The sequence below is a fragment of the Bos indicus x Bos taurus genome, chromosome 8, assembly GCF_003369695.1.
Source record: "Bos indicus x Bos taurus breed Angus x Brahman F1 hybrid chromosome 8, Bos_hybrid_MaternalHap_v2.0, whole genome shotgun sequence".
Taxonomy (NCBI): Eukaryota; Metazoa; Chordata; class Mammalia; order Artiodactyla; family Bovidae; genus Bos; species Bos indicus x Bos taurus.
The window spans coordinates 74,501,279-74,513,882 of record NC_040083.1 but is presented as its reverse complement, the minus strand read 5'-3'; the positions used below and the strand labels follow the sequence as shown (position 1 = coordinate 74,513,882).

The 12,604-nt window shown below is 47.4% G+C and overlaps 1 protein-coding gene across 7 annotated transcripts in view; it reads right to left on the bottom strand.

The window, feature by feature from the left end:
* The window catches only part of PTK2B (protein tyrosine kinase 2 beta), a 139,158-nt gene that overhangs the window by 7,945 nt on the left and 118,609 nt on the right, over nt 1-12,604 (bottom strand). For 5 of the 7 annotated variants that reach the window (XM_027549973.1, XM_027549979.1, XM_027549975.1 and 2 more), the window contains 5 exons: nt 12,514-12,603; nt 11,458-11,662; nt 8,956-9,064; nt 7,106-7,171; nt 4,798-4,923 (listed from right to left, as the gene is read on the bottom strand). In XM_027549973.1, coding sequence (XP_027405774.1) covers nt 4,798-4,923; nt 7,106-7,171; nt 8,956-9,064; nt 11,458-11,662; nt 12,514-12,603 — 596 coding nt within the window. The remainder of the gene's footprint in view (nt 1-4,797; nt 4,924-7,105; nt 7,172-8,955; nt 9,065-11,457; nt 11,663-12,513; nt 12,604) is intronic. The other 2 variants (XM_027549977.1, XM_027549978.1) reach the window with 1 other exon arrangement.

Below are 12,604 nucleotides of genomic sequence, written 5' to 3'. Positions count from 1 at the left end.
TACTGGTTTCAAATCGTCATGTGATCCGTTAGTACCATTTTATTTTCAAGTGACTGTCCTAATATTATTTTCTCAGTTGGTATGTGTCATGGCTGCAGTCACTGAATTTACACTTAGGAATGCAAAGCCAGCCCTCTGGGAGGCCTTGAGTGCTTAGCTAAAACCGAGATGGCAGGTCTGGAAGCTTCAAGGAGCAGTGGTGTGTGGTCCCCCAAAGCTGTCCACTGAAGGGTGGAGCCTGAGAGAAGGAGCACGAGTGTGCACCCATCTGATCGTGCCTTTTTATCAAAAGATACTTGTTATTTGGGCTTCCCCATCCTAGTTATGGATGGCTCAGACAGTAAAGTGTCTGCCTGCAGTGCGGGGGACCTGGGTTCGATCCCTGGGTTGGGATGATCTTCTGGAAGAGGAAATGGCAACCCATTCCAGTACTCTTGCCTGGAAAATTCCATGGATGGAGGAACCTGGTAGGCTACAGTCCATGGGGTCACAAAGAGTCCGACATGACTGAGTGACTTCACTTTCACTTTCTGTGGCTCAGAAGGTAAAGAATCTTTCTGCATCATTCTCTTGATTAAGAAACTAACCTGGGTTATGTCACCAAAGGCACCAAAGGTTAAAAGAGATGCATGAGCTAAGAGATAAAGTGAAGCACAAAATTTAAAGAAATAAGGATCTATGGATATGCAATAAGTGGTTCCTCTCCTGAGTTTTATTAATCTAACCCCATTTCAACTCATTTGTGGGGCTTTGGACCTATTCATAGTTCTCCCTGTTATTTCTCCCTGCATGTTTCCCTTTCCTATTATTTCTCTTCCCTCAATCTTCCCCAGGGTTTCATTTATATAAATATCTGCTCAGTCCCTTTAAACTGGCTTGCTTTTTTCTGCTGCACAAGATTACCTGGGTCTCCTGGACATAACGAGTGTTACCAGCATTCTTTTGATTGTGTAAAGCCTGGGGTGACCTTTGCTGGGGGCAGGTGACCTTTCTATGACGTTGAGGTCCGCAGGCTGCTCAGATCCCTTTCTTTGAAGTGGCCCGTTTACATACAAGTCACTTACATAAAATGCTAAAAATGATCCTCAGTCTACTTTAACAAGCCATAATCTCTGCCAAGCCTCTAAAAAAGATTATCCCCACTAAAGTCTCTAAGCAGCACAGTTTGAAAATAGTGACAGTGGTGTGTTTTTCCTAGGCTGTCGGCTACAATAACTGCTCTCAATTTCTAACAATACTTCTCCTCATAAGATGTCTTGCTGAAATAGTCCTTGTTCATTACACTAGTCAATGACTGTTTATTGAGCAACTATTATGTGGCAGGGACAGGGTTGGGCCATGCTGGGCTGGGAAGGCAGTGATGGTTAAATACGCAGTGTCCTTCCTGTTTTCATGAGGCTATGGAACCAATTGCAGACTGGGGTTTCTCAGCCTTAGCACTATTAACATTGGGGCCAGATGATTCCTTACTGGGGAAAGATTTCCTGTAACCTGTAGGATGCTTACAGCAACCCCACTCACTAGACGCTTACAGCACCTCCCTTGTTGTAACAAAAATGACTCCACACATTACCAAATGTCCACCCAGAGTTGACTTACTGAGTTAGACCTTATTTTAAACTAACCTGTGGACATGGTGTGCGGGAGGAGGGTGGGATGAGTTGGGAGATTGGGACTGACGGATGTGCACTGCCATGTGAAAACCAGATAACTAGTGAGAAGCTGCTGCACAGCACAGGGAGCTTGGTTCAGTGCTCTGTGATGGCCTGCAGGGTAGGATGGGGTGGGGAGGTCCAAGAAGGAGGGGATATATGTATAGTGTAGCCGATTCACTTCATTGTACAACATTGTAAAGCAACTATACCTATCCCAATTAACAAATAAAAGCAAATCTCAGAACAAGACTATTTTATCATCATAGGATTGATAAAATACATAAGATTTACTTCATAAAGGCTTATGCCCCCCAAATGAAAGGATTTTAAGGCTGTAAATATCCTCAGTTAAATGCCAGCACGTGCAAACACAATGGTGTGTCTATATCAGGCTATTGACGAATCATGACAAATAGGAACTCAGTGTCAAACGTTCTGAATATGGCATTAGGAATCTCCAGGTAAGGAAAATGTATGGACTGAGGAAGACTAGAGTAGATACTGACAGGAAGAGTTTCCAGACTCAGGAGAACACTTTGTAGTTTTGAAATTGCCAAAGAAGATTCCTACCACTCGAATGTCTAGTATGCCCCAGGCTTGATCACCATCTGACCAAATATTTTAACATATATTGGTGGATGTATTCCTATGTCTTCCAATTTTCTAATAAAACTCAAGAAGCAAATGAGATTAAAAAAAAAAAAAACTGGATCTCTTTAGGGCTTACTGTCCAAAATATACTTCAAGAATTTTTATCAGGCAATGGATGCTTACACTGCTGGTCATTTTTAAGAGGAATTAGACCCTTGGGGTGTTTTAAAAAGACTCTGATAAGCTGTGACCCCTTCCAGGAATTGACTCTTCATCCTGCCAGGCCTATTTCTATTGTAACTAAACAGCTCCTGCACTCATCCTAAGTTTTCCCATCATTCAATCTGGGCCCCAACTCATGCTTCTGCCTTCCTCATCCCCTGGGATCCTTCTAATTTTTCCCATCCATTGAGGCCCAACTGCAAAAAAAAAAAAAAAAAAAAAAGAAGCTGGAAAGAGTTGTTTTACTCTCTGAACTTCTGCTGCACTTTGGCTGTACCTCTGTGTGCTACTCACAGCTCTCTGATTTACATTACAGGCAACCATCTGCCCTGTTCCTTCCTCCGATGTTAAGTTCACTGAAGGCAATTCTCCCTTCAGCACCTAGGACAGCACCTGGCAAAGTGTCCCTTAAAAAAAAAGGTGCTGTTTACTGAACTGTTATTTTAAACCTCAATTGTGAGGTCTTCAAGAGGGAGACTGCTGCCATCCTGACTCTGGAATCGAATCCCACAGATTCTCAGATGAGTCAGGCAGTAGAGTTAGTCACTAGAAAAGTTGTTTTTGTGGGAAAACCATCTCTGATTTTTGTTAAATGCTTTCAAATGCTTTGCAGGGAGTCTATTATACCTTGTCAGCATTCTACCTGGAAGAGGCTTTCTTGGTGTTTTTGATGCATACCATAAAATGGAGTTTATATTTTTAACTTTTTTCTTTTTTGCTTATTTTAAGAAATGCTTATTATGTTCTTTTAGGTAGGCTTTCCTATGGCAAGTACATCTAAACCCCTGACACAAAAGGCCATTTTTCCTGCTGCACAGTTTGTCTTTATGGAAGGGAACAAAGTCCTTATGGTGAATCAGGGGTTAGACAAAGGCAGTGCCAACCCTCAAATGTGCAAAACACCTTCTTTCTGAAAGGGCACATTTTAAAGCCAAACTCACTAAAACCCAATTAATTATGAATAAAGAGTTAAGGGCAGGAGAGAGAAGTTGAGCACTGCCTAAAAGATAGTGCATGCTTACAGATGCAGTTTTATTATTGTTGAGTATATGCTAAGACATAAATTGGTTCAGTTCAGTTCAGTTCAGTTCAGTCGCTCAGTCGTGTCTGGGTAAAACTAATGTAAAAAAGAAAAATGAGCTAGGTCAAGGGAAAACTTATTCCACTAAGCTCTCACTGCCTTGAATTCTAAGTTATCTTAATCATTTCAAAGTTTTACTAAATTAAGAAAAACAGCAAGGATATCTCAACATACTTTCCTACATTTTTGTAAATCTATTGTAATAGAAATGTAGTCTCCCCCAATTTTTAGAGTCCTATATACCCGAGTCTGAAATATGATGCATGGTTACAGAGTTAGAGCTAAAGTAATAAGGGGTTTAGTCTGTTATATCACATATCAAGACTCAGTTCAATAAAATATATCAAATGCTCATGGCAACTGACCATGGGGCCCATTTGTTTTGAAGGAGGAGAAGATGGATGGTGACAAGTAACGAGTGGACAAGCAAAGGTGCACTTTTTTTTTTTTAAAAGGAGATCTGACAATTAGAAGCTAGTTCCCAGGTGTGCAGTGGTAAAAATCCACCTGTCAATGCAGGAGACTCAGGTTCAATCCCTGGGTCAGGAAGATCCTCTGGAGGAGGAAATGGAAAGTCACTCCAGTATTCTTGCCTGGAGAATCCCATGGACAGAGGAGCCTGGAGGGCTACAGTCCACGTGGTTGCAAAGAGTTAGACATGAGTGACTGACTGAGTGACCGACAATGAAATACTCAAGGCTTCATTGGTAGTTGACAACAAAGAGGTGACTGGGGAGGGTGTGGCTTAGCCCTATGCTAGTCCCCAAGTTTGTTCTCATATAGCAGCAACTTTTGCAAAGCAGCAGGACTGGCAACCACAAGGCAGACTTTTCTTTGACCGAGGAGAAATTGAACAGTCACAACAATCAGGCAGGAGGAAGGGCAGAGCGGAGCAAGACCTCTAGAATCTTTTACTTTCTGGCACCATCAGGCTTCCTTGCCCTCTGCTCATGAGCTTTCACACTATCACCAGGGCTGAGGGAAGGGGGTGGTTTTACATCTTTGCCACAGCATCAGAGTAGGGATGGGGCAGGTCTGGGTCCAGCTGGAGTCTCAAGGGCAGTGCCTGGCTTGGCCCTCAAACTCTGCTGCTTGTAGAGGTGCAGGAGGCACAGAGCCCCTCTGTGGCTGACTGGTGCAGGGAGGGCATCTCCTGAGCCTGAGGATGCAGGGTTCCCAGTATCCCAGGCACCTCCCTCCAGCAGCTTCCTTGTCCTGGCCGGGACCCAGCATGCAGAGTCGTCTTACCCGCATGCTGTGGCGCTTGAAGACATTGTGCCGATGGAGAGGTGGGGTGTGCAGCGAGTTTACGGGAGATGGATACTCCATAGGGCTGGTGAGCGTGGGTGAGCTGGCACACAGACCCTCAGGGACCTATTCAGGAGAAGCAGAGGAGCACCAGGCACGGGGACAAGGCAACAAGGTGGACAGTTAGCTGCTACGAACACGAGCACAGAGAAACGATACAAGAGCTCCATGGGAGAAAAGGGACTTACGATCCAGGAGCTTATAAAGAACAAAGTGTGGGCATTTCACTGGTACTGTTTGGGAGACGTGGCAGAGCGACATACATAGCTCTTGGCTAGAAGTCAGCACAGACGTGATGGCTGTTCTTTCATCTAACAACCGTTCCCGTGATGCTGTGCATACCATGGGTCCACGTGTGGCACTGACCTACTGACTACATGTCCTCCTTCAGGACTCTTCAGGGAAAAGTCATCATTGTTGTTAGAAATGAACAGATACTGTTAAACCACAAGTATATGTGTGTATGGGCTTCCCTGATGGCTCAGTGGTAAAGAATTTCCCTACAATGCAGGAGACATGGGTTTGATCCCGGGGTTGGGAAGATCCCTTGGAGAAGGAAATGATAACTCACTCCGGTATTCTTGCCTGGGAAATCCCAAGGACAGAGGAGCCCAGTGGGCTACAGTCCATCAGGATGCAAAAAAGTTGGACATGACTGAGCAACTAAAACAAACAACATATGTATGTATATATATGTTGTTGTGGTTTAGTTGCTAAGTCATGTCTGACTCTTTTGTAACTCCCATGGACTGTAGCCCACCAGGCTCCTCTATCCCTGGGATTTCCCAGGCAAGAATACTGGAGTGGGTTGCTATTTCCTCCTCCCGGTATCTTCCTGATCCAGGAATCAAACACACATCTCCTGAATTGCAGGCAGATTCTTTACCACTGAGCCCACATGGAAGTCTATATATATACACACACACACATTTTTAAAACCCACTATTTTGGGACTTCACAGGCAGTCCCATGGTTAAGACTTCACCTTCCAACACAGGGGGTTTGGGCTCAATCCCTGTCAGGGAGCTAAGATCCCACATGCCTCATGGCCCAAAAATCAAAACATAAAAAATAGAAGCAATATTGTAACAAATTTGACAAAAACTTTTTAAATGGTTCACATAAAAAAAAAATCTTAAAAAAAAAAAACCCACTATTTTAAACATCACAAAGGGGTATGTTGCTTTCTAGGGATATCGTTCCTGTCTTCTGCCTTGAGGTTTGTTTTCTTTTTCTTTTTTTCATATGAAGAGGGTTCGTCTGTTTGTTCCTGGTTAGGCTTGTTTTGCAGAAGGCAATGGCAACCCACTCCAGTGTTCTTGCCTGGAAAATCCCATGGATGGAGGAGCCTGGTGGGCTGCAGTCCATGGGGTCGCTGGGAGTCGGACACGACTGGGCAACTTCACTTTCATTTTTCACTTTCATGCATTGGAGGAGGAAATGGCAACCCACTCCAGTGTTCTTGCCTGGAGAATCCCAGGGACGGTGAGGCCTGGTGGGCTGCCGTCTATGGGGTCGCACAGAGTCGGACACAACTGAAGTGACTTAGCAGTAGCAGGCTTGTTTTGGCTCAGGAGCATTTCCTTGACCACAGAACACCAAATGAAGGAGCACCAAATAAAAGACACTGTTTGCATTTTTTAAGGAGGGACTCTGAGCTAAGGGATAGAAAGGAAGAAAAGAGAGAGGGCCCCTGGCTCCTTCTGACTTAGATGCAACAGAGGGACACAGGACAGAGACATCCCGAGAGGGACCAACAGCTTGGGCAGGTCCTGTGGTTGGTAACCATGGAAGTGGGGGCGGGGAAGCACAGGGGGAACCCTGCTTTCTCTCCACCAGCTACCGAGGTTCTCAGCAGGGCCCCTGCAAGGAGCCCCAGTGAGCAGCTCCATTCTCTGGGGAACATCACCGGTCCCCAGCTGCCTGGATTCCTTTTCAGAGGCTCTGCTCAGGGTTGGGGAGACCAGGAATACAGAATTAGCTGCAGGCAGGCGCACGCAGCAGCCAATACTGTGGACAGACAGATGTGGGTTGAAGTCGTCTTAACTGAGGACAACCTGGTAGAGGTTCAATTAGATTCTTTGATCTCTGGGCACTTTGAGTTCGAGTTCTTTTCTGGGTACTCAGGAAGAACTGTCTCCATTGCCTGAGCAGATAGGACTGCTGCTCTGCTAAGGCACGAGGATGGAAGTTCAGGAAGGACAGAGATGAGGCCTGCACTTCCCCAGCCCTCCAATTACGTGTTTACCTGGAATTGCAGCTTGGGTGCCAGAAGGTTGGTTTGTGGAGGGGGTCTGTACTTGGGTCGGCTGGGCTGCAGAGAGAATATGGAGATGAGTCAGTCCCTCATTCTGTCCTGTTGAGGGAGCACAGCTCACCAAGGGGAATACCAGGTAGGAGTCGGGTCAGGCTTGTTCAGGGTGATGAAGACGAGGGACAGAGTAATCGTTAAAATCATTCATGTCCACTAACTGTGCATCTATTACTGCTGAGTGATATGACGGTACTAAGAGGCCAGTTTTCTCTGCCCTTCTGGAGGTCACTGCTAACTGGAGGCATTACCAGTCTCTGTGTAGCCTCTCTGCATGTGCCAGGCATCCTGGAGTGTGAAGTCAACTATGGCTTAGGAAGCATTACTATGAACAAAGCTAGTGGAGGTGATGAAATTCCAGCTGAGTTATTTCAAATCCTAAAAGATGATGCTGTTAAAGTGCTGCATTCAATATGCCAGCAAATTTGGAAAACTCAGCAGTGTCCATAGGACTGGAAAAGATCCCAAAGAATGGCTGTGTCAAAGAATGTTCAAACTATCGCACAATTGCACTCATTTCACAAGCTAGCAAGGTAATGCTCAAAATCCTTCAAGCTAGGCTTCAACAGTATGTGAACCTTGGATGTGCAGAGTTTGCCAAATCAGTAATCGGGAGCTGCAGACATCCAGAGGTGAGTCATGGAGGCCCAGGCGTCCACAGCAGCTTCCTGGAGGTGATGAAACCTGAGCTGGGCCTGACTGCAGGAAGGTGCAGGGCACAGCAGATCAGGGGGACCTCGAAAAGAGGCCCAGCACCCACAGGGCTTTGTTATGAACTGAATGTTTGTTCCTCCACCCCACCCCACACACCCCATTCATATGTTGAAGTCTTAACCCCCAGGGTGATGGTGTTTTGAGGTGGGGCCTTTGGGAGGTAATTAGGATCAGATGAGGTAACAAGGGTAGGACTCCTATGATTCTTATTAGTAGTAGCATTAATGAACTTCCCAGGTGGTGGTAAAGAACCCGCCTGCCTATACAGGAGAATAAGAGATGTGGGTTCAATCCCTGGGTAGGGAAAATCCCCTAGAGGAGGCCATGGCAACCCACTCCGGTATTCTTGCCTGGAGAATCCTATGGACAGAGGATCCCTGCAGGCTACAGTCCATGGAGTGGCAAAGAATCAGACATGACTGAAGCGACTTAGCATGCAGTCATATTAATAACAATAACAGACACCAGAGCTCACTCTCCCCACCATGTGAGGACATGTGAGAAGGGCACATCTGCCATCCAGGAAGAGAGTCCTCACCAGACACCTTGATCTTGGATTTCCCAGCCTCCATGCTGTCTGTGTGTAAGCTGCCCAGCCTGTAGTATATCGTATGGCAGCCCAAGCTGACTTCTACAGACGTGGTCCCACCCATCTAACAGTGGGGCAGAAGGGCACTGGCTCCTGCACCCAGAGATGCCATGGACATCACAGGCTGGACTTCAGGGCTCCCCATCACGTACCTTCAGGGGAATCTAATTTGTCCCTAAAAACACCAAAAGGGAAAGTGCTACTGTCTCCCGAGGGAAATGTTTCCAGGGTGACTGCCTGCTCCAGCAGCCCCACAAGGTGCCTGCTCTCTGGCTGTCTCAGGTTCCATCTGCCGAGGTGACTGATGGGGGCTGCCTCAGGGCTGATGGATGGTTGGGTGGAAGGGCTGAGAAGACGCAGGGGCCCATCTGACCACCACTGTAAGGGGAGCTGCACAGTCAGATCTGGGAGGGGTTGGACAGGGTCCCCGCTCTGCTGTGATTCATGGGGCCACTGGGGCCAATGAGTTCGGGGCTTGGCTCACCTTGGGTGGGGGTTCCTGGAAGGCTGTGGGCTCTAAGATTTTGGGAGGTCGGTAGCGAGCATTCCTCTCCTGCTCTAAGGCGATGTCCTTCTCCATCTGGTAAATGTCACTGCCAGGAAGTCAGGTCAGATAAGGAGACAGAAACAAGGTCAGATACACTCCTGGGGGCTCCCCTCTGTGTTCCACTGCAGCCGGGATCCTACTCCCAAGTCTTCTCCGACGTCCTTTGCAGACGGCACTGGGGAGATCCCTAGGAGACAGGCCACAGCACCATGGACCCTGCAGCTGCCCCAACCTACGCATTCCTGTTGTGTGCTAATGGGAAAGGGTACACATATATTCCTGATATGTGCTCATAGGAAAGGGCCATGGATTTCCTCCCAGGTTAGTTGAATGCACGCTTCTTGCCTTTTTTTTCTTTTACCCAACAGTGGTTCCCAACCTGGGAATCACACACCTCCAAGGACTCGAATAAAGGCAGAGGGTCCATGAATCCACAAGTGTACCAAGCATTGTCTGCAGACAGGGATTATGCGTTGTTGAAATATATTTCTAGGCCCAAGATGGAACCGCTCCTGCCCAGGGGGGTCACATCAGCAGGTCAAAATGCAGATAACTTTTGCGTCCTTCTAAATGCTATGCTTTATCAGAATCAAAGTAGCATCCCAAACGCCAACCCAAATACCAATCCAAATGCCAATTCAGCTTTATGTGCTTAGTTGCTCAGTAGTGTCTGACTCTTTGCAACCCCATGGACTGCAGCCTGCCACACTCCTCTGTTCATGCAGAGTCTCCAGGCAAGAATGCTGGAGTGGGTTGCCATGTCCTCCTCCAGGGGATCTTCCCAACCCAGGGACTAAACTCAGGTCTCCTGCATTACAGGCAGATTTTTTTTTTATCATCTCAGACACTAGGGAAGCCCATTCAGCTTTACACTTGTTTCCTATTCCCTATTCATTCTCTAATTATCTCTTCTTTGTTCCTTATTCTTTATCCTATAAAAGTGTCCTACCTTCCACTCCCATTTGCCATTGCTCTGGCCCTTGGAAATGGAGATGGCCACTTCACGCAGTGTTCAAGTTTGTCTGTATCACTTAAATTGCCTTGTTTAATCATTTTAAACAGTACTGTGCTGTGCTTAGTTGCTCAGTCATGTCCAACTCTTTGCGACCCCAAGGACTATAGCCCCTGACTAGGCTCCTCTGTCCATGGGGATTCTCTAGGCAAGAATACTGGAGTGGGTTGCCATGCCCTCCTCCAGGGGATCTTCCCAATCCAGGGATGGAACCCAGGTCTCCTGCATTGCAGGTGGATTCTTTATCATCTGAGCCACTGTTTAGAGAAGCCCTAAATAGTACTACAAAACATATAATATTTGGTACCATATTTTCAGATTTATATGCATTCTATTGTGTGCAATACAAAAAGTCATGATACGGCTTGTTTATAGAGCCCTACCTATAAACAAATGCATTATCATTCTGAGAAATGCATATTTCCTGCCATATCAGTAAACAAGGATGTCACAGTCATCAGCAATTGTCTCCACCAAGGATAGTGAGCTGGTGAGCCCTGAGGGAACTCAGGAAGGAAAGAAAACCTGCCATCTAGGAGCCATCAACCTGCAGCCACTCCCTACGGTGAGCCCTGAGGAAACTCAGGATGTGAAAACACAGGATACTGGCCCCAGAGAGCTGAGATGCATATCAAAGGAATGATTCCAGTGAGCCCAGACTCTTGCATCTTCCCATACATAGAAAAGCACTCAATTCTTTAACTTGGGTATCTGGTTTTCTTTAATTAACAATAATTGTTTGCTGTTCAGACAACCTGCCCTTTGTTGCAAAACTTCTGTATAAGCTGGCTCCCCCTTCACCTCTTCCGAACAGTTTCTCAAAACTATTTGAAATGTTGTCTCCCAGGCTGCAGACCTCATTTTGCTCGCAACAAAACTTAACTCCCAGCTCTCACACTGTGTAAATTTTTTTCAAAGATTCCCATTGCCTGGACCTGGGATTCCCAGCCTCTCCTGTGATGCCTTCCCATGTGGCAGTTTCTGGGGATGATTTTCTAAAAGAATGCCCACAAGTTGCCTACTGTGTTTAAAGCTGTAGTATTTAATGTTAATTAAGCATTGGGTTCCTTAAAGTAGGAGCCAGCAAACTAGGCCCACAGGCCAAATATAGCCCCCTATCTATTTTTATGTGGCCCCAAATGGTAAAGAATCTGCCTGTAATGCTGGAGACCCTGGTTTGATCCGAATCAGAAAGATCCACTGGAGAAGGGAATGGCTACCCACTCCAGTATTCTTGCCTGGGAAATCCCATGGAAAGAAGAGCCTGGTGGGCTACAGTTCATGGGGTCACAAAGAGTTGGACATGACTTAGTGACTGAGCACACACACACACAGCTATAAACCTCTATGTGCTGCTAAAGAGGAGACTTGCTCTCAGGGGGCCCTGGGCTTGCAGTCCTCCCCCCCACACCCATCTCCGTGCTCACCTGAGGCTGCACACGAGCTCGGTGAAGCGGGGTCGTTCACTGGGGTCGTAGTCCCAGCAGCGGGTCATGAGGGTGTAGAGAATGGGCGGGCAGAGGTCAGGCTTGGGCAACCGGTCTCCCTTCTCCAGCACCCCAATGACATCCTTGTTCTCCAACCAGAAGAAGGGCTGCTTTCCGAAGCTCAGGATTTCCCACATGCACACAGCTGCAAGCGGGAGGAGAGGGCTCAGGGCCCGTGCTGAGGGGACTTGAACCTGGAGAGGCAGCCCATCCTCCCCAGAGACAGCCGTATGGTCAACACTCAGTGCCTGCTGGGGACCACCCTGTGTTCCCCTCTCTCCTCTATAGATAGCATCCCGGGGGGGCCTGCCCACGTGATAGTCTGTGAAAGGACCAATCACCTATGACTGTAAGTGAACTAAGCTCCCACACCCAGGCCCTTTCCTCATGGAGCTGTTAGGGTTCTGGAGAAGGAGACCGTCAAAGGAACTTCACTGGGACCACCAGGAGGGAGTGATGGCTCCATCAGAAAGCTGGCATACGAAGCCTAGAGCCAATGCTTGCTGCCTGTGTGATCATGAGCAAGTCCCTGACTTGCTGAGCCTCAGTTTCTTTGTCTGGAAAATGGGAAGAAGAATGATGAGATTGTACTGGGCAGGCTGTGGAGACCTGAGACAGAGGATCTACATGGCTGTGTGCCTTTTAAGTGGCTGTCCAGCACCTGGGTTTTGTCTCTCCTCACCCTGCACCTTCTTCTCAGAGAAGAGCTCAGCTCTGCCTATGAGGCTCCCCTGCGGGGTGGCCTCACCTCAGTCCTGGGGCTGTCTGGGGGAGCTCATGCTCATATCAAGAGCCTTTTCCATGAAGATGAATGCAGGCTGGCCCTTAGCTCCTGTCACCCCCAATCCACCACTGACTCCCCAGCTCTGGGACTCCTCAGTGGGGGCAGCAAAACAGAACCTGAGGGTCCAGACCTCTGCTTCTTGTGCCCCCTGTTATCCTGGTCACAGAGGGGTAATCAAACCCTCATCCATGCCCTATGGAGAGTCTGCTCACCAAACATCCAGACATCGCTGGCGGTCGTGAAGCGGCGGAAGTTGATGGACTCGGGGGACATCCATTTGATTGGTAGACGGGTTACAGAGGC